This window comes from Amblyomma mixtum, chromosome 1, assembly GCF_055824585.1.
Source record: "Amblyomma mixtum isolate Tamu chromosome 1, ASM5582458v1, whole genome shotgun sequence".
NCBI classification, from domain to species: Eukaryota; Metazoa; Arthropoda; class Arachnida; order Ixodida; family Ixodidae; genus Amblyomma; species Amblyomma mixtum.
The window spans coordinates 280,333,105-280,354,393 of record NC_143012.1 but is presented as its reverse complement, the minus strand read 5'-3'; the positions used below and the strand labels follow the sequence as shown (position 1 = coordinate 280,354,393).

Sequence of the window (21,289 nt, the reverse complement as noted above, 5' to 3'; positions counted from 1 at the left end):
TTGTGTAAAGACAGGCGCACAAGAGCGTTGGTTAAAAACGCAAATAACTTTGTCGACTGCACAAGCAAGCAAAAATTTCGCCAAAGCATGAAGCCAAGTGAACCAGAAATTTAAAAAAAATTTCGCCTAACCCCAGCATCACAGAGCCAGAAGGAAAGCGCATTTGAGCTGGTAAAAACATTGGCGAGTTATTCATGACACAAGAGCCAAAGTTGAGGCCTCGATGGAATCATCATTGGTGCTCTCATTTCCTAGCTCCGGCCGCTTGTCTGCCATACGTTAACCTGCGCTTAGTCGGAATGACTCTGAATTTTCCTTTATTCTCTGCCGATCTTGCATCTTTATTAATATGCTTTTCACTTTTGTTTTGCTTCTGCAAGTCCAGTGTTTTCAGGCTTTTTCTCTATGAGCCCATTTCACAGGTTAGCCGGTGTGCTGCAGTGCATTGAAATATTTGCGACAGCTTATGGTAGCTATATTACAGACAGAAAGCGGTCAGTGTAAAAACACTTTTGGAATAACGAAGCTTTGAAAAACTAAAAAACATCTACCAGTCTATTCAATTTCTTCCACGCGCCAAGTGTTGCTAACATCTGTACATTCCGGCTTATGAAGGTGCTCTCTCGGCACCCATGCATAGTAGTAATTGCGTCATGGTTGGGTATCGATAAAAGAAGGGCTAAAACACTATATTTACCCAACATTTATCGGGATCTGCGAGAAGGAAACGAGAAAAGCTTACTTGTTTGTTCCTTGTGCATGCGTTTTCGGAGAAGAAAAAGAACTACAACGGCTTTCGTGAGCTTTCTCTGCCGATTTTTCCATCGCACGGGTGCTCCTCAGAAAACAAACAATGGAACTGTAAAATCTCTATAATGTGTAGGAATCATTCGTTCCTTTAATTTCATGCGCCGCAATTCTCTGGCGTAGATAGGCCAGAGAATTCTCGGTTGTAGAATCTGTGCGTGTTGCGCCAGTCTTACGTTTACTGATGCTTGCAAGTGCTTTCAAGTATCTGAATAACAGTGGAGAGAACAACTTTTCTATTTTAATATAAGGCCCCTGAATAACTCTGTCAATGACGAAATGCGCGCGTGACTCATGAGTTTAAAACTGATGTGAACAATCTTGCCGAACTTCGTAGACGCTTTATGCTTTAGAAGACGACTCACATCCCGTCTTCTCGAAAAAAAAATGCTTGTTTTTTCGCATAGCTGTACATAGCTGGGAACACATAGCTTCGCAACGAAGACGTCGTTTTTTACTACGCTCTGGATCTGCCAAAACGTAGGACGCTGATATTATGTGAGAAAAAGAAAATATAAATAACACCTCAGTGGCGTGTTCTTTTTGATTCAGACCAAATATCTTCAGGGACTATGACTGTAGCCATTGCCTCCTGAAACCAGCATAACCATGGGATCGGTTTAGGTCTTGTTGAAATAACTTTTAAAAAAGAAAGTGTTGAACAAAACGGGTGAGTGCATACTGTGATGTAGCCGTTCCGCTGTATTCGTACAGGAGAAGTCCTGCGAAGAAGTTATTGGAGAGGTGCATATGAGAGCTGAAAAAAGACGATAATTTTTACATTAACAGCGAAGAACTAAATGAAAAGAAAGCGAAAGAAAGAAGGAAATAGCTTCGTTATGCACCGCAAAAAAGAATAGACGGTGTTTCACACGCCTTCAGTGTCCCGTGAACAAGAGGTATTGGGGCTTTTGAAACCATTCGCCGTGAGAACAAGCGTGTCAGCGACATCTGTTGTCTTGAGATATCATGAGATATCACTCTGTGCTATACTCTTCGGAATCGGGAACTGAATGCCCTTTGTAATTTTTGTTCTTTCCAGTCTCCTTATCCCTGGATCTTGGCGATGTTGCATATGTTTTATGCATTGAAAGCATTACGTGCTGCGAGCCAGAGCTAGTCTCATAGCTTTGTTTTGTTTTACAGACGTACTTTCTCGTACTGCCTGTTCCTAGTGAAACGCACGTTTGTCTTCGCTGATGTGCAGTTCAACCTTAATTTTTGCTAGAAGTCGGATGTGGATGCCCATTGTTTGTTATGCTCGTTGTCGTCACGACTGCCCAATGCTCTCGCGGGAATTTGCGACGAGGGCAGCTTTTAGCGTGAAAGCGCTACCTCACATGGAAAGCTCAAAAACCCGAAGTATGCGTGAAGCCTCAACCTTTGCCCTTTGGCGGAGCGCCAGCAGCAGAGGCTTTGCGTGATGCTGTTCCATCAATGCGCGGAACCGGCACCCTCCCTCACACCCCGCGCGTGGCTGTCGACCCCGCCCCCCGCACACACTTTTTTTCGTGCAACAAACGAAGAGTGTGCGAAGCTCGTATTTCTAAGACAACTGGAAATAATGAGCGGTTTTGATTAACGCCTATATAATTTGTGCGTAGGCGTATATTGGGGCGCAAAACTTAACCTGGCCGCAGTTGATTATTTTGACATCGTTGTTTAACTATATAACTTTTACGTAATAATAATAATAGAAATGGAATCCTCGCCTAACTATTTGAAGGATTAAAAGCAATGTAACTGTAAGATGGCCGAGAATGAAATTATGATGCTGAACGTCATGCCTGAGATTTCTCAAGTTATTTGCATTTCCAAGGTTATGGCTCTGGAACAGAAAGTACCGCCCAACCTAGATATATCGAACTAGAAGCAAATCGCGAAATAGTTGGATATATCAATAATTCGATATATAAAACGTGGAAAAACATATGCTTCCTGTAACCTAGAAACAGAAATGCACTTCTACCACGCTAGTGACGCGCTTCTTGCAGCGATGTGCTGCTCGCCGGCAAGCAGGTAGTCTAAGCTGGTTCGCATCCGCCCCGGAAGCTTCCTTGGAACTGGCCACTATCCTTCTTAAGATGTCTTTTCCTAGTAACAGTGCGCTGTAAGTACAATAATCGCTCATTAATATTAAGGTACTCGTTGATTACCACAACGCATTTGGCAATGAAGCGAGCGAAGAACTTCAGGCTTCAGTTAGGTTGGCGTATTCGCATGACAGCCATGTAGCGTGAATAATTGATGCGAGACAGCGAAAACCACCGTAAAGCACCACCCGTTCACTTTGTCACACGCATTCACAACGCTATTGTTGCCAGCAGGTGCCGAAGGCAGCATAGCCAGATCATTTCCGCGTCCCAAAAATGTTCGAAGAGCGCCGTTATGAATACCGCCAATTGCAGGGGCACTGCGAACATACACGAGCACCGAAATTTTAGTTCGATATACTATTTTCTTATTCTTTTACAAAATATTTCAATTAGGATGGTCTGCGTATTTGATATAGCCAATAATTCAAAATATCCGGGCTTGATATATTCGAGCTCGACTCTGTTAGACGTGGTCGATGATTTGATCTAACCTGCTTAGGAATCATTGCAGATGAAGATGGTCACTAATTAGTGAACAAGGGAGCCGTAGCACTCTCGAAACGTCATTTGTTTTTAACCACAGACAGTGGCTAGAGAACTTCATCATCTATTTGATCTGGTATTTATTATCTACACCGTTTCTTTGGACGCCGAAAACGTGTTTTGTTAGTAAAAACACTGAGACGAGCCGCGCGGCCCACAGATTTGTACTGCTAATGGTTTAACACACTCCGGAGGCACTTTTAATGTGAAAGCATTACTAGCTCCATCAGGTGAAATTCCGTCCGCCACTGGTGTTTTTGCTCTTGAGGCCGAGAGATGGTCCTAAAGAGATAACGTCCTCAAGGCGTCTCCGAGCAAGGTGCGCGCATTGCGCCGATAGATGGGACATGTATATGAGTGACGTCATGGCACCAACTCGGTGCGCGGGCAATCCCACTCCGACTCCGACTTGTGGGATAGATGAAAGCATGGAGGAAAAAAAACTGGGGCGGAAGGAGGAGGAAGAGGAGGCAGAAGAGGAAAGGCAGGGAGGTTAACCGAAAGAATAATCGGTTTGCTACCCTACACGGGGGGAAAGGAGGGAGGGGATAAACAAAATAAAGAGAAAGGGGAGTAACAGTAAACTGAAGTCACTCTATAACATCAGTGTTCGTTGAAGTCACAGATTATCGTGCAGGCCAGTAGTTCTCAAGAAGCGGAGCAGTGCCTTGGAGGCCTTCTCCGCCGACGACCGCCGAGGCCAGTGGCCGAGAATCTTCATTTCCGTCAGTGGGCGTGGATCTCGGCGCTCCAGCGCACGGCTGAGAGACTGCCTTTCGACGGTGTAAGCAGGGCAGTCCCAAATAATGTGGGTTACAGTCTCCTCATGCCCGCAGATGGCACATGCAGGGCTATCAGCCATACCGATTAAGAATGAGTAATGGTTGGTGAAAGCATACACCAAGCCAGCGGCGATACAGCAAAGTTTCTTCTCGTCGTGGTAGGCCTGATGGTAGCCGGAGCTTCAGACCTGGGTACAAAGATATTAAACGGGAATTGCAAAATTGGCCGGAATTCCACGCGGCAAGCCTGGTGTCCCGCGCAAGTGCGCGAAGCCTGCTCGCTGCGTCGGATCTCGAAATGTGGATCGACACAAAATCTCCGTCGTCGTGAGCAGTTCGCACGACCTCATACGCGCGGTGATTACCTGCTATGCCGCTGTGCCCCGGTAGCCATTGGTAGATAATGTCATGTCCTTTGTTGATGGCAGAGTGATGTAGCTGTCGAATTTCTGCGACCAGTTGTTCATGGGCTCCACGGCGAAGAGCAGCTTGTAAGCCTTGGAGGGCAGCTTTCGAATCGGTGAATACAGACCACCGCTGAGGGCGCTGCTGACTGATGTATTCAATGGCGACACGAAGAGCGGTGAGTTCTGCACCCGTCGAAGAAGTGCGGTGACCTGTCCTAACTCTAATTTCTGTAGTGCTTGCGGGTATGACGACGGAGCCAGAAGAAGACATAGGGTTGACTGAGCCGTCGGTGTAAACGTGCACCCGGTTTGCATGGTGCTCATGTAAATATTCAAGGGTGACTTGTTGTAGTTCTGTCGGCGATGAGTCTATCTTCTTCCGGATGCCAGGTATCGAAAGAAGCACACGGGGATTGTGCAGGCTCCAAAGTGGCGAGGACGGTCTAGAGGCGGGTGTAAACTGGGACGGCAGAATGGCGCGATGTGCGTCAATGATGTCTGTAAACGATGTGCGCGGCCTGGTAATAGGAAGACTGGCAAGTTGCTGAGAGAAAACCCGGGAGATGTGTCGGAAATGTGCCCTCAGTGCGTCAACTGTTAAGTAAGTAGGGATTGGATGCTCCTGGGCGATGAGTACAGATCCGGCCGTAGAGGCACATTTCGGCAATCCTAAGCAAGTCCGGAGAGCTTGAGCTTTAGCGCTTTGCAGACTTCGTATGTTTGATTTTAGAATGTTTCCAAGTGCAGAGAGGCAGTAGCGAAGAAATCCCATGAATAAGGCGTTGTAGAGCTGCATCATCGACCGCACCGACGCTCCCCACAACTTTCCCCCAAGAAAGACGAGAACGTGAGAAATCGCTGCCAGTCTCTTTTTCATGTATGAGATATGAGGGGTCCATGATAGATTTCGGTCGATGATTACTCCCAGAAACCAATGGCTCTTAACTGGGGCGGGAGCGTCCGGTAACTTTAAAGAGTACGGTAATAATCCGTAATTTTTTTTTATTTTTAGACCGAAAATTTTAATGCTAGCTGTAAATCGAATTTTTTGTGCTGATTATATTTATTAATGGCTGCCTAACCTTCCAGTTTACGTATCTGTGTCTCTTCGTTGTGGCTCGTCCTTTGTTTGCGCATCCTTCACCTTAACAGTAACATGTGCCAGCTTGGCCCAACCGAAGTTTTATTGTAACCTTCACGAAGCAGTTTCGGAGCCCACCGAAAACTGAGACGGTTACCCCGTCTTTCATTTCCTGATCGCCATTTATTAATATTTATAATTTATGGGGGTTTAACGTCTCAAAAGGGACTCAGGCTATGAGAGACGCTGTAGTGAAGGGCTCCGGAAATTTCGACCACCTGGGGCTCTTTAACGTGCACTGACATCGCACAGCACACAGGCCTCTAGAATGTCGCCTTCATCGAAATCCGACCGCCGCGGCTGGAATTGAACCCGCGTGTTTCGGGTCAGCAGCCGAGCGCCATAACCACTGAGTTACCGCAGTGGCAGTAACCATTGATTACAACATGTGGATGCGAATAAATATCAAATAAAACTGAACGCAAGGAATCATTGTTCTCGTCACGTTTGCGTCTTTTAGAGCCACATATTTGAAGACACTTTGCAACGAAGAGCCTTGCTCCGTGCAACATGTTGATTTCTGATTGATAAGAAAGCGGCTTGTTAATTGGAAGGTATGCATTGGTCCCAACCTTCATGATGTTAACAGCTCACGTGCGACACTCGCAAAGGCACATTTCGTATTGTGTTTCTTCTGCGCGAAGGAAGCTTTCATGACGAACAATAAATCAGAATCTGAATTTCTTTTTCGCGTCTTTGTTCAACAATTTCATACTCGCAAATCATCTGTCGCCATTTCCGCTACATCTAAAGGCAAGACACCTGTTTCTTTAACAGTTTATCACAGTGGAAGCAAGTTGTAAAACAGGTTTTAAGAAAGTATACCTAATTTTAAAGGAAGAGATATCAAACAGGATTCAAGTAGTGCACAGAGGGGTTGCAGTGACCCGTGTAAGAAGGAATGCGACTTCATTGTCTGCATTCAAATCCACGAAGCACGGCAATGCCTTGTGTGTACAGCCGAAGGCAAGTAACCAAGGCGGATATGGTCGCTGGGGCGGCTGATTGGAAGCTGACGAAGTTAAGCTAGGTAAATCAAAGATAGAAAGCACGCTCGGCATGGCACAAACCAGCCGACAGCAGTTGCATACCTGCGTACACGAAAGCGGCAGAGGACAATGCAGGATCGGCGAGGCGTGGCTCTCAGCGCATGCAGTTCCCTTCGAGTCGCGCTCTTCGCTGGCTTGGGCGGACGTTCAATTAGGATAAATTAATTATCCACGCAAAGGAAGAAAGAAGAACGAGTGCTTGACAGATAACTCGCTAATGAACTTAAGGCGCCAGCGTTTCGGGCCTAGCTTCCTTCCATCTTTGCGGAGCCGTCGACAGTGTTGTATTTGCAGGTCGCCAGTGCCTGGCTGTAAGGAGCGAACCGAGTGCCGCGCAGCGGAAAGCCGCGTTACGAACGTATTTAGCCCCCTGCTGCCCTTTGTTTAAGCCCGCAAGCCACGCGCATGGCACTACCTAAGCATATCTTAGTTAGTGCACACAGACTTTCAGTACAAAGAAACAGCTGTCACTCATACTAGTAAAGGCGTGGTTCAGTACTTTGTCGTTGAAGTAGTGGACAGCAAGATAGCGGCGCTACGTTTAAGGCCGCAAACTCTGTTCTCGATGCACCCAGTATTGTTCCGTCACCTAAGTTAGGCTGCTGCAATAGATGGGCCGACGGGAAGTGCGCCAGGGTATTGGTTCAGGGCAAACAACTTTTCCCACTATTCTCTCCAGATGCGTTCAATTCGCCTCGTAATGGTTTGCTATGTAGAGCGTGCAAAAAGTGGCCTCGAGTCACACGGCATCTTAATTACAGAATGAACTCTCTTTTAAGACACGCAGCGAAGGAAACGGCTGCCGTTTCAGCCTGGTGCATGACGTGTTTTGTGCGGCGAGCGAGCTTCGCTGGCCTCGCACTTGTAGAAGAGGGAATGCTATATATGCTGCCTGTACCGACTTGCTGGCAAAGCATTGTGCTAGCATTAGCTACTGACGAGGCTACGTCCGATTTCAGGAAGGATGTCGTCATTGCTACGCCCTCGTGCGCGGAAAAGCTATCTAACTTGTGGCCACCGGCTTGGTGTGTGTGCTTTAGATTAGTCTTGTGTTGCGGTTTTTTAATGAACTAGTCGAGTGGTAATTACCAGCAGGAGTTAAGGGGTCAGAGAGTTAAAGCCTGGGCTTACGTACAGAGCAGTAGTAAGAAATTTAATAACCTTGCTCATTGTCTATAACGTTCATTTATAGATCAACTTTGTCACCGGCCGCAGTGGTCGCATTTCGATGAGGGCGAAATTATCTACAGACTCGTGTACTGCTCGATGTCAGTGCACGTTAAAGAACCACAGGCCATCGAATTTATCCCCAGCCCTCACTACGGCGCTGCTAATTGAGTCGCTTTGGGACCTTAAACCTCATATTACAAAAACCAAACCGATCTCTAAAAACTGTTTTGTATGGCTGGTCTATGCAGGCGTTTCTTTACGTCCAAGCACCAGTACTCATCATCCGTACCACGGCACGAAAGCAAAGCAGTTTTCGGTTGAATGAGAGTTTGGTGTTAGCAAACGATTCACAAGCGTAGGGACCTTTGCGCCTACCAGAACGAAAAATATTTATGATGCCAATGATTAGCGCGATCTTGTACTGAATAATCTCAAGCGATTCCCTTCTCTTCCTCCGCCGGCGCCAATTAACGCCCCTGATTAATGTCATTTCCATCTTCTGTGTCGAGCAAAGTGGAAAATAAAAGTTCTTTGTAGAGCTAAAAAAACTGCGAAACATTTGCAATCGCATTCTGCAGCATGCCTTTCTTCTTGCATTAAAAGAATACTCAAACTATACAGCACAAAATAAATGTGACTAGAGCTGATAAGCTATATTTCCTTACTGCATGCAGCCACGAAGCTTCGTTTCTCCAACTGTTTTGTTAATCTTGCGAAAGCTTTCCGTTCACAGTTTTTGCACAAACCTTTAAACAAATGACGAATGGAGGGCCTGTGGCGAATAGAAATTGTTTTATTCCTCACTCAACAGATCTCCTCATACTGACTCCTAAATTCCTAATTAGTTTTCTAGTTCCATCTAAGCGAATAACGATATAATTTTTGCCAAAGGTTACATTTTGGATATTTATTTCCCCGATTCAATTAGTTGCTTCTCTACTAATAGCAACTGTGGTTTATGGGGTATGAAAGAGAGCCAGACTAGTGGTGTCAATCGCCTGCAATGACACAGAATACGGGTCGAACCAGTGACAAGAGAGACAAAAAAATTACCGAAGACACTTTGGAAATTAGGAAGTGTGCTTGGCGAAAGCCTTGTGGTCAACCCACTGCGGCTTCCCTGAACCGCTTGGCGCGGAATCACTGGGCCGCTTCGGAGCCATGCGTCTCACTCACTCGACTGCAACGAGACGACTGGCGAAGGAGCGGCGGTGCAGCTGCCACCGCCGACGCGCGCTCGTTCTACCGCTACTGTGTGATGTCACGGTTGCTATGCACAGCTGCGCCCCCCCCCCCCGGCGCGCCGGTTGCTAAGGAGGGGAGGAGGTTGCGCCGCTGCGAGAAGGAGAGGCCACAGCTGGCACTATTCCAGCGTACGGACGGGCACCGCGAGCATCAGCCATTAAAGGCTTTCGCTTTAATATAAATTTTGAAACGAGTCGTTACAACACACAACCCCTGGTTACAGTTACGAGATACAATGGAGGCTCGACCCAAGCGCCGCACTTTCCATGATTCCAACGCATGATTATTTGTGGCGAAGGATTCCTTGCCAAAACCTCATCTTCAAGTGAAGAAGGAGCTGTGAACGTTTTATACACCAATCCCAGAAAAGAAAAGCTGAACTTTTCTGAGTAACCACGTGGGGTACAAGAGAAGCGAATACTCTCGCCTCTGCGTCCATGCTACCTGAAGGTTTCTAGGACAGCAGCGGCAATTGCAACCGCTGATAGCAAGACTTGATCAATTGAGTGCAGTCATCCTTCATCGACCGCAAGCGCTGTGAACATAATGTTCATCTCCGAGGACATGTTTGACCTCAGCTTGAGCAAGAGCGGAATTCTCACCGAGACTGTGCGTTTTCGCTAAAAAAAAAATGTCTTCTCTTCTTTCGAATCTGGCTCCTGAGACACGAGGAACTCCTTGGGAAAATAAAAAAAGCATATAAAAGCAACATCTACACCGTAAAAATACTATATTTCCGTTTTTAGTAATTGTTCAGTGGGAAAGAGGGAAGTATCAGCTTCATGCGCGCGCCCAATGCGGCACAAGAGGCTGCTCCTCACGTCAGCAACATGTGATTGAACGCACTGCACTAATTTTCAGCACAATGTGCGAATTTTTCATCAAATTATACTCATCTGTCATTGCTAAACCACGCCGTGGAAACTGCACAGCCTCTTTCGCAACGCATGATCCTTTCCTTGCCGCAACTTTGAATACAGCTTCGAGGTCTTTGAATTAACTGCAACTGAAAAAAAGACCTGGCGTTGAAGTAGATGTTTTAAAGCATACTTCCACTCGCAACGAATTTCACTGTGATGTAACTATTATAAGCTAATCAAGGCGATGAAAAAAAAATTCAAGATATGAGGCGTACTCGAGAGAGTGGTGTTGCTGAACCGGGCAAGCAGACTTTTCTGGCCGCATGAGGCCGCACCCTCAAGTGGGTTTGAGGGTAATATTTAATTAGGTGTTGTGACAATCTTCATTAGAGGATGACGAAGTTTGTTTCGAGAAGTGAAACGAGCGCCGGGGTGTTTCAAGACGGCAGCCATGGGTTCCACTGCCTTGTATTCTATTCTTCGTTACTCACAAACATGCTCTATTCCGCCTAGTAAGATACCCTCACATTTCAAGAATTCATTTGTTGTTTCGCCTTCCCTTAAGCTGCCTTAAGCTGCAACGTCAATTAGAACACGAAGCTCGCCCAAGTTTCCCACTGACGTTTTTTAAGGCTTCTCGCTTTATCAAAGTCCTGGAGCCGAGCTGCGAGCTACCATGCAGGACGCCGAAATTTCTAACTTATTCTACTTCCTGCCTTTTTAGCGCTGCTAGGCTGCTCATCGGAAAGATCAAAGCTACTGAAACGACTTTCTTAGAGCTGGTCACTAGCGCTTATTAGTAGTTTTTAAAATATCTCGAAGCTGGAAGGGATACATTTTGTTAACTTCTCCATTTGATTATATCACAACACGCCTCTTAGCCGAAAGCAAAAGTGATCACGCCTTGAAAATTTTCTTATCTCGGGCCTTCCAGTGTATGAATTCTTAGCGTAATGAACCGAGATTGGTTAGGAAACAATGGCAAAACTCGTTTAATGAACGCATCGGCAAAACAAATATATATAGTTTAGGCAATTTTTTCTTGGTATTTTGTTGCACAGTGCCTGGATTACGAATATTATATAGGAGAACAAATACTTTGAGTAGCCAAGTAAGGCAATGTGCTTAAATGCGCTTGCGAATAACATTGTTCATTTTTCATTACAGCGGACGCCGTACAGCGCTTGCAAAACCATTATATTTACTCTTCAAAAAAGGCAAAACAATTTCTTTACAAAGCTTGACACAAGCTCGACTGAGCTCGCAGAAATCATAGGGTACGAAAATGTCATTTCGGAAATACAAGCGGAGAGGTCAAAGCGAAAGTTCAATTTCCGCTTAACCTGAGACGTTGATTACGCTTCGCTTTTGCATTTAATTTCCACAGCTTCAGACCGTGTTCTATATTAATTAGGCTACCTTCATGACGATTGCTTTATGTCAAGCTCAGTGCACCGAAATATATTTCAGCAGCACCGAAACTGAGACTCCCGAGAGAACTTCATCACCCGTTTCGTCATTTTCAATGTTTGTTTCGGTACATCGAATTCATTACATATCGCCACACGCAAATACTATTTCTCATGATTATTTTCGAGATTAATTTTTCCCCTTGAAAAACTGCTAGGCAACCATCTGTCACATCGCAGGTCACAGCAGCTTTTTCTTTTCTTGAAACATGAATGCGCTCGGCGAGCCTTATATTAATGAGTTGAATTTTGTTAGATATCTCTCTAAGAGAAGTTTGGACTATTTCTAATCATTGAAAATATGTGCGTTTTTCTATGTGAAGCACTTGTCATATTGACGATTGGCGTATAGGAGCGCCTAATAGCTATTACATCTGTGTTCATGCGGTTTAGCAGCGTTAGCTGGTCCAGATGATGCTTCTGCAATTACTGCGTTTGCTTTGAATGTTGCTTGCACGCATGTGTATGCGATGTTTGTATTTTCCTTTTGGGAGGCTTGTAACGAGTTCTTTATGGTGTGGGAAATGTCTTGGTCCAGATAGAGTATCTTGCAACAGCACGATGGTTTTGTCTAGTCGGCCCCCATCAACATAATAGAAACTCAGAACAAATAAAACGGAACACAAATCGAGGAAACAAACAAAAGCGTTCTTTTTCTGTTCCACCCCAGGCACAGTCGTGGCTCTTACTTCGAGCATACGTGAAGCGCTGGGAGCATGACGCGCCGCCTCGGCTGCATCTACGGTGCGGCCGCAACGCCACTTATGTGACATGTCGTCTCTGACCGCTTTGTTATAACTGCTGTGGCAGCTACTACACAGGTGTTCATGACGCTGCTTCACGCAGTTATTCGAGGGTGTTATCTTCAGAGATGATTAAAGGTGTCTGGAGCTGTCATGCTACGACCTCGCGCTCCATCTCATGACAACGAAGTTAGCGCGCAGCGCGAGACATAGGTCATGCTGGTCACGAGACCTTGGGAGTTGAATGGTCACGACAACTGCTACTACTACTGAATAGCTGGTGCATAAAAAAATAAAAAGATATAAGTGTGAAAACGCTTCGGGAATACAAGCGCAACTAGTTTGTTACGTTAAAGTACTACGCAACCAATTCAAGAATAGCGGATGGGCGCAGCTGTTTAGGGCTCATAAAGAGACTGGCTTAGCCCTTGCTACGCTAGTAACCATGCACCTACTTTTCTCATAACATTTACTTACCCATGCCAGCAATCACTTGTCGCGCTTTCTTCCTTGTTCTTTCAGCCAAGACAAGCTTTCCGTATATTGCAGTCCTCTAATCCTGGGCAGCCATTATGTTCCATTCTGAATTGCTGCTGCACAAGACAAAAAAGCATGGCAGGCGGTCCGGAAGCAGCCTTCAATGCTGATCGAGCATTCGCGTCTTGCCTTGTGTTCACGTTACCTCCTTCGTTTTGTCAACGAAAAAAGAAATTGTCAGTTTCTCATCTATGTAAGGAAAGTTGAGGAAGGATGTCGCAATGCCCATGCTTCTCTTCAGGTGCAGTTGGTTCTAAAAAGAGACGGGCTCTTTTTTTTTAGCATTGTAAAGGACGAGACCCACCATTACGCAAAAAACGAATTCCTGTCTTCAAACCAGTAAAAAATAATAATTTGTGTAGTTAAATGAGCGAAGCGTACTCAGTACAGTCGTCGAAATGATGGGCTCGCGATTAATTGCAGCCATCTGGGATTTTCTAACCTTCCCCAGCACTACACAGCACACGGTAGACCTTTGTATTTCGCCTTGATCAGAATGCGGTTGAGGTGACCGGCACTCGATTCCGGGGTGTCGGGATCAGTATCCGAAGGCCATAGCCAGTGAGTCAACGCAGCCAGTATTTGCTCAGCGTCGAAGCACGGTTGTTCCAATTCACACGTGCAACGAATGGTGGTGAAGGCTAGAGGCTTGAAAGGTGGGCTTGAGCAAGCTGCTAGGTTTTGTCTGGTTGAATGAATAACGCGGGAGCTAATCTTACCGCTAACGAGCAGTCATGCACGCGGAAACCATGCGGTCAATGACGCAGATTAAGCGAACTCATGTTCTACCTACAGTGCACTCGAGCTTTCTGCATCCTGCAAATTACCCCCGCCGCGGTGGCTCAGTGGTTACGGCGTTCGGCTGCTGACCCGGAAAACGCGGGTTCGATTCCGGCCGCGGCGGCCGAAATTCGATGGAAGCGAAATGCTAGAAGCCCGTGTGCTGTGCGATGTCAGTGCATGTTAAAGAACCCTAGGTGGTAAAAATTTCCGAAGCCCTTCACTACGGCGTCCTTCATAGCCTGAGTCGCTCTGGGACGTTAAACCCCCATAAACCAAACGAAACCAAGCATCCTGCAAATCGCAATTTGTGTAAGCATTCGGCAGCGTCTAATGGATAATGGCACGAGACACAGGGGTTTTCTTAGTTGACTAAGGTGAACCTTTAATGGCCCTCGTTAGTTTACTTGCACACTGTTTCGAGTTATTAAATTATTGCATCAGTTAAGATATTCGAGCTTCCACACGCTAACAAAAGAGCTACGAACTACTGCGATCACTTTATTTTACCGCAGCAAAAAGACAGCATAATCTCATTTAAGGAGATTGGCTCCTCAGTAAGCAGTGATTCGGCTGCCACATCGATATTTGTTGCTGTACAATGTATCGGCTCTGGCAGTCAGCCACAAGCCGAGCTTAACTACCTTTGAAAAGCAGGTGATTGTGGGAACTTACAGGCGGGATTAGTGTTGCAGTTTCCAGTCGGTAATTGCTCCCCCTGAGTCACTGATTAAGTGATTGCGCTGATCACTCTCCGCCTTTGAGAACACAGGTCAAGCGTTGCAATTATGTTTGACAGCTAGGTGCGCAGTGGTCTCGCTTAAAGAGTGACTGAGCTTGGGCGCTCTTGCATGGAAGACCAAACATATATTTGTATAGAAATCGGTGTCACATATAGTAAACAGGTAGATCAGATAGCAGATCAGAGCACCTGCATTTGTGGCGGACTATGCACCAAGAATCAATGGGTCCCAAACTTATGATCACAAGCATCTCGCCTCCTCGGCGTGAGCCTGATCCAATTGCTTTTGTTTTGATTGTATAAGAATGACAAATTTGTTGCCTGCAGCTGAAACGAACCAGTTCGTGGACTGTGCAGCCCATCGCCTAAGAAAGCAATTAGACTGGCAGCTCAAAAGAATTACTTTCCTTACGCGCGATATCACTCACTCATTAGAAACATTACAACTGCTTAGTTTTTTTCGCTTTTGGGGCCAAATCTCTGACACATAGTAAGCTGTGTATCAAGACAGTCGCTGCCTTTTTGAGTGACTTCATAGTAAGCTACTTATTTTGGTATTATCGGTGCGTTGTCGATGGTAAGAAGAACAATAACAACATCTTGTGAGGCTTAAATATGTTGAAGCCATTAATACACCGTAGGAGCCTGGCGAAGAGAAGTAGTTCTCAGTAAAATCTCATTTTTAGACCACTAATCACCCACGCTCCTTCGAGACAAAGCCATCGTGCACGCTTTGATAAAATTATCATTATTTTCCTCCATACGGTTTTGCTTACAATTTTACTCGATGCGGCGACGTTTCTTTCGGTTTCCCAGCCCACTCTAGCAAATATTTCCGGTTTGAACGACGCCGCACACGGGGGATATTTACAACGCTCTGGAGAGAATAACTGTATGTAGCTTTTCTTTCTTTGGTGGAAAAAGTCCTTGGCGACAGACAACTCTTGATTAACGATAATGAATGCGAGTTTAACAGGAAGCAACTCGCCATACGCAGTACGATGGAAGAAATAAGCTTCCGATGAAATCTCGAAGGCGGGGAAAGTGGGGGGGAGGGGGATTTTAAGTGACATAGTCAAAGTCCCTCCTTTCTTCTCTTCTTGTTGTGCTTAGTGTTGCTCGTTCTCGCATCACCACTTCGAGAAGCAAATTGTCTGCTCTTCAGAATCGCAATGGAGTCTAATTATTTTGGTATAGGTTTGCTTTTAAGGATGGAGTTCTCTTTCAAAGGACTTTGGTGTGAAGAATAAACTATCTGTCTGGGCTTCGAATGTTTTGTTTTGTATTGCAATCATGCCAGCTGGGTAATATTAGTTACGGTTTCTGAAGAGAAGTTTATTTGGACCGAGGAGCATAAAAGGCACAGCCGTCCCTCTACAAAACAGAAAACACATTACGGCGAAAGATGTCGCCCGATGCGCACACATACAATCACAAGCAACGTAAGTGTCCAAAACACAAAGTGTCCAAAGTACAAGAGTCCAAGAGGGTCCGTACGGGCGGGGCAAGCACGTGGTAGGAAGACCACCCACCGATTCCGCGCACAAACATCGCGCACTAATCTGACGCGCGACACTCAATATGGCAGAAGTCGCACCGTCACACGGCCCCTGCTCGCGAAGATGAAGCGGGTGTTCCACCGGCGCAGGAACTCTTCTTCCGGCAGCGTAACTCTGTCTAAGCACGCCTGCTGGTACAGGAGTGCTCGCACTCGCTGCAGCATCGGGAACATGGCCCGCTGAGGTCGGCCCTGTAAGGAAGCGGCGCCTCTGTGGCGCCACAAAACAAAGGCGCCTACACACAATAATAGCCGCACAAGCGTATCGCGCGGCCTTGTGCGGACGTCGAGAGAAACAAAAACATACGTGACATAAGTCGCCAAAACGTTCTTGCCATTACCCACTCAAACATGGCGTGCTCGAAAGTCTCGGTCTCGCCGCACTGCGGACACCGCGAAGAGGGTGCGATGCCCCACGCTGCGACGCGGACTCCCGTAGGCAAGTCCCTCCAGCCTCGCAGGCAGCCGAAGTCGCGGACGTGCGGTGGAAGCGTGTGAGGCGTCAAATCTCGCCACCGCACCCGCCTGCTCCGCTCTAGCTAATTAATTGTAACCTCCTGGGTGGCAAGGAGCTCGCAAATGCGGCAGGCCTGCGTCTGAGAGACGTCGACCTCGGGCAGGGTACCGGTGAGAGACTCGGCCGTCCGGCAGACATGCCGGAAGAACCCCGGCTGCTGTTCGGCTGAAGGATCTACAAGGTGACCAAAAAAGTGGCGCCGCGACGTCCCGAGGACGTAGGCAAGAAGACCTCTCCCTGGGTAGTCAGGGGCGTTGACCAGGTCGTGGACACCTCGGAGAGCGAGCACGCTGCACATTGTGCGCAGGTTGGGTAGGCTAAACCCGCCCATGCGCGTGGGAAGGTGCCAGAGCGCGCGAGCGACGTTTTCCGTCTTTCCTGCCCAGGAAAAACTGCCACAAAGTGTGGCCAAGCGACGCGTTAAAGTGCGCCGCGGGCATGCGACGCGATCGATGTAATAGAGCTTCCCGCACACCGAAGATTTGATGGTAAATGCTCGCTCCGACAGCAACAGGCGAAAACGCGCTGCTACTGCCAGACGCTGCTCTGCGGTCGCTCTCAACTCGTTCCACGTTTCGCGGGCTACCTCCCCTGAGGAGAGGAACACTACTCCTAGGACCTTAACCGCCGACACCCACTATACATCGCCAAGCAGGTGTGACGAAAAAGCCCCGAAGCGCACGGCTTGGCTCTTGCCCCTGTTAAGCAGGGCATCGGACAGCTCGTTGTAATTCGAAAAAAAACCGTAAGAGCGCTACGTAACTGTCCTCGTCCCGCAAAAACAGGGACACGTCGTCATCGTGCGCGGACACCTTCACCTGACCTTGGCCCGGCAAAGGGAAACCGCGCACCGATGGACTAGCTGCTATGCGACGCAGGAGCGGGTGTAAACATAAACATTGGCGACAGGAGATTGCCCTGTCTAATGCCGCGTTCTATGCTAGAGGTGTCGCTCAATGAGCCATTAAACAACAAACGAGCTGTAAGGCCAGAGTACAGCTGTTCTAGACGCTCCACGAACTCCGGCGGAAAGCCGAAAACCCCGAGGACGCCGAAAAGGTAGCTGTGCTCGGCACGATCAAAGGCTTTCGCCTGATCGGGTGAGACAACACAACCCGGTATTCCTGTTCTTGAAGTGAACGTGAACAAGTCACGCGTTAGTGCGAGAGAAGAGAAAACCGAGCGTCCGGGCAGCTGCAGGTCCGGGCAGCTGCAGGTCTGCGCAGGGCTTACGAGCACCGCTACAACCTTGTTCAACCTTTTGGCCAGCAGAGACGCCATGATCTTGTAATCTGCGTTAAGCAGAGTGATCGGGTGCCACGCCTGCGGTTGTTTGATTTTTTTTAATGTTTTCGGCAATGATAAAAAGCGTGACGTAGAAAGCTACTACTTAATACCCGGCATATTTGAAGACCTGGCTTTCTACACATACGCGCACAATTTATAAAATCAGATTCTGCAGTTTGTTTACCACCATACACAAGGCAACGCTAAAGTTGTTAAGCAGTCGGCGCAGGAACTTCCTACAGGATTAGTTTTCGGTAATCAAGAGCGAGAATTTTCGTTTGGCATAATACACTCAAACGCATAAAAAAATTGTGCTGATAGCCGTTCGTAACTTCTTGCCGAGACTATTTCGATTGTGCGCCTTGAACGTGCTTCTTTTTATTTTTCAGGAAAGAAACAATAAACGTATGATAAAGCGCCATGAAAAAAAAGGAAAGTAAAGTTCCAAATAGCAGTCAAAAGCATGGATGCTCATTGTCCGAGTTCCTGCCCCAGGGTGTATCTGCACGAACTCTCTTACGCGTTGAGTATCCGGGCCGTTAAGACGTGCCCGTCGACAGTTTCCAACGTCGCTGAAGTTCCCCTGTTCTTCAACCACCTCGCTGCACACGTCACACTGCGAGAGCGCTCTTGTTCTGTCGATCCATGTACCACTCAGTTTTTAGGTCGCCTCGGTAGCTCAATGGTTATAGCGCTCGGCTGCTGACACGAAAGAAGCGAGTTCGATCCCGGCTGCGGCGGTCTAATTTCGATGTAGGTGAAATTCTAGAGGCCCGCGTACTGTGCGATGTCAGTGCACGTTAAAGAACCCGAAGTGGTCGAAATTTCCAGAGTCCTTCAGTACGGCGTCCCTCATAGCCTGAGTCACTTTGAAAAGCTAAACCCCTCATAAACCAAACTAAACAAAACCATTTAGTTTTTGTTCTCGAGGCATGGTCGCATGGTTAAGATGGTTTGACAGCGCGCATGACAGTGTCGAGCTTCTGCTGGTTTCAGGGCCAAGCAGCGCGAAAAGAAAGCACGAAACAATTTCCATAGACCAGAAGGCGGCCTCATCAAAGCATTCGGTCTAGCCTGCGCATTTCCTCAAGACACTTCAGCAAAGCAAACAAGTGCGCTTGCCTACATGCTCGTGAGCTGTGGGGCAAACCCAGACAAAGTTGGCGCTCACCAAGAAATTGCCAGCGCTCTCTCTTTTCCTCATCTTGAAGGCTCAGTTAAATATTCCAAGTAGTTCTCTCCCTGTTCTCTACGGCATTATTCCTCCAAGGCCCGAAAACTATCCTCTGAAGCCAATGGCTGCTGAGGATGACACGTGCATGCATTGGTAAGGTTGACGTGATCAGTTAGCGTCCAGATATTCTGTCACGTGGTAGAGCTCGGTGGTCATTTTTGGTGCCCTGTGCCCGTATACGTTTTCCTCCGTGTTGTAAACTGTGGCAGGTAAACTAGTCGGCCTGCGACAATCACAACCGAGGTCGAGTGCCGCTATAACGAGGGAACGGCTATAACGAAGAAATCGCGCAGCCCCTTCGAGTTCGTTATTACGAGGTTGAACTTTATTAAACATTTTTATTTCTGACAGTATAAAATGCAACAGTACAGCATGCTTTATAAGTACCATGCATGATGCTGCGTGCTTTATGCTTTATTCAGCTTCCATCGTTGTCAACATGGCCAAATGTTGAGTTCTTCTAGATAAAATGCATGCGAATTGCGGCGATCGCCTACATGAAATTCATTCAGCAGCATATGAAAAAGCTTTGGGCCACGTCACTACATGGACGCCAATCGGTGCAATGGGGGAGGCAGCTGGCATTGGTTTATTTGGTATGACTTGCACGTGTGCTTTATTTCTATAAGTTGATAGCTTAAAATAAAACACATGCCCAGAAAATTTGGACAAGCTAATTTTTTCGACGGAACGTTGTTTATGGACACAATTTCTTTCGCTTATTCGAAATTTCCATCATAACAATCAATATACTAGCAAGTCTTCCTTCATGACGCTTGTAGTTTTCAGCTGATTATTTTCAAAAACGCCTCTTATTGGATTCCTTTGGCAGTCTTAACTACTCGTTGCGAGCGCAGGACAAACATTAAAAGCAAAATTTTCCAACCCGTCGGAAGATTAGAGCGTTTCCGTTAATATGTTCCTAACAGTATCTAAGAAAGCTGAACTCTAGTCATCCTTGGACTTTTCCCATATTTTGATATTCATATCGATTCCTTCAAAGAGAGCGAGCGCATTTAGCGCTACGGGAATCTCGGGCAGAGAGTAGACAGTGGAACATTATGCATTACATATGCGTGGTTCGCAGTCTGCTCTCTTTTTTTTTACTACAGGGCAATGGTAGATCGATGCAACTCATGTAATGTCCAACATTCTTAGGATAAAATTTTAAATGTTGGAAACCACAAAGGTACTGACATGCAAACGTTGAAGATACTGATTCATTCTTCCGATATGCAGCAAAATCTTGCTTTGTAGTGTTTTTATGGCTTGCATCTAGCAGTTAAGACTGCCACAGAAAACCAATGGGGACCGCTATTGACGATATCAAAAACATTAATAGAAAAAAAAAGAATGCAAGACTGTAGACAGGAGATCTGCGAATATATTGATTGTTATAGTCAAATCTTACAGTATACGAAAAAACTTCGCTCCTAAACTCTTTCTAGCTCGAAAATGCTTTTGCCTAGAATTGTTGGGTATGGCTTGCATTCTGGTATACACCATGATAATCAAGCGACAATCTGCGCTGGGATAAGCACTGTGAAATTATTGATCGATTGACAAGCAGGAAAACACAGAGAAAGCTCATACTAAACATGAGGACGCATACGTGAAAGCCTAATTTCATACAAATATTCAACACTTTTTAATAGCGCGTCGAATATCATCCTATTCAATTCACTGAACGAATCGAATAGTGCACGTTCATAATTATTTCAAACAAACCGACTTTGCTCCCAGATTCTTGAAAAGTTATCGAATAACAGTACGATTTCGAATAATGGACTCCGTGGTTTTCTTGGACGACTGTTTCGAAAACAGGCTCTCTCTGACGTCGCACAGCAAGCTGCCGTGATCGGTCTCAGCGGCATGGAGCATTCAGTTTTGCGACTCGGCTCATCCGTGTAGAGACGCTAAGATTACTCATGCATTGCATCGAACATTTGGAGATGCTCAGGCAAGTCTTGCAAGCCATGCTTTGATACCCGACCTCGGAGGTGTCACCTGGTACGTAGCTCTCGACCCTCTGATCTGCTAAGTTGGGGCTCTACATTATTCCTCGTCATCAGCAGCAAAAGGCGATTATCTTAAAATTGTCACATGGTAGTCATATAGTTAATGACTTTGATATCTAGAGCTATAACAAAATAAGTTACAGCGCCATGCCGTGCTGCAGACGCACTACACTGTTTTCCAATATTGTTCGTCTTCTGGAAATATTTTCACTAGTCGCGAATATTCGTGTGAATATTCGATTCATAACTGACTAGATTTTCTCAGTATCCGATTCATATTTGCTTCAGTGGCAAACCTGTAGTG

At 46.5% G+C, this 21,289-nt stretch overlaps 1 protein-coding gene across 3 annotated transcripts in view; it reads right to left on the bottom strand.

Annotated features, from left to right (window-relative positions):
• LOC149371891 (uncharacterized) overlaps positions 1-21,289 on the bottom strand; it is a 197,149-nt gene that overhangs the window by 80,696 nt on the left and 95,164 nt on the right. For 2 of the 3 annotated variants that reach the window (XR_016286939.1, XM_089566209.1), the window contains exon 4: positions 12,790-12,905. The exons of the other annotated variant lie outside the window; for it this stretch is intronic. Coding sequence is in view for 1 of the 2 variants with exons in the window: in XM_089566209.1 (XP_089422335.1) it covers positions 12,831-12,905 (75 nt within the window). In the remaining variant the exon portion in view is untranslated. The remainder of the gene's footprint in view (positions 1-12,789; positions 12,906-21,289) is intronic. 3 annotated transcript variants of the gene reach the window in all.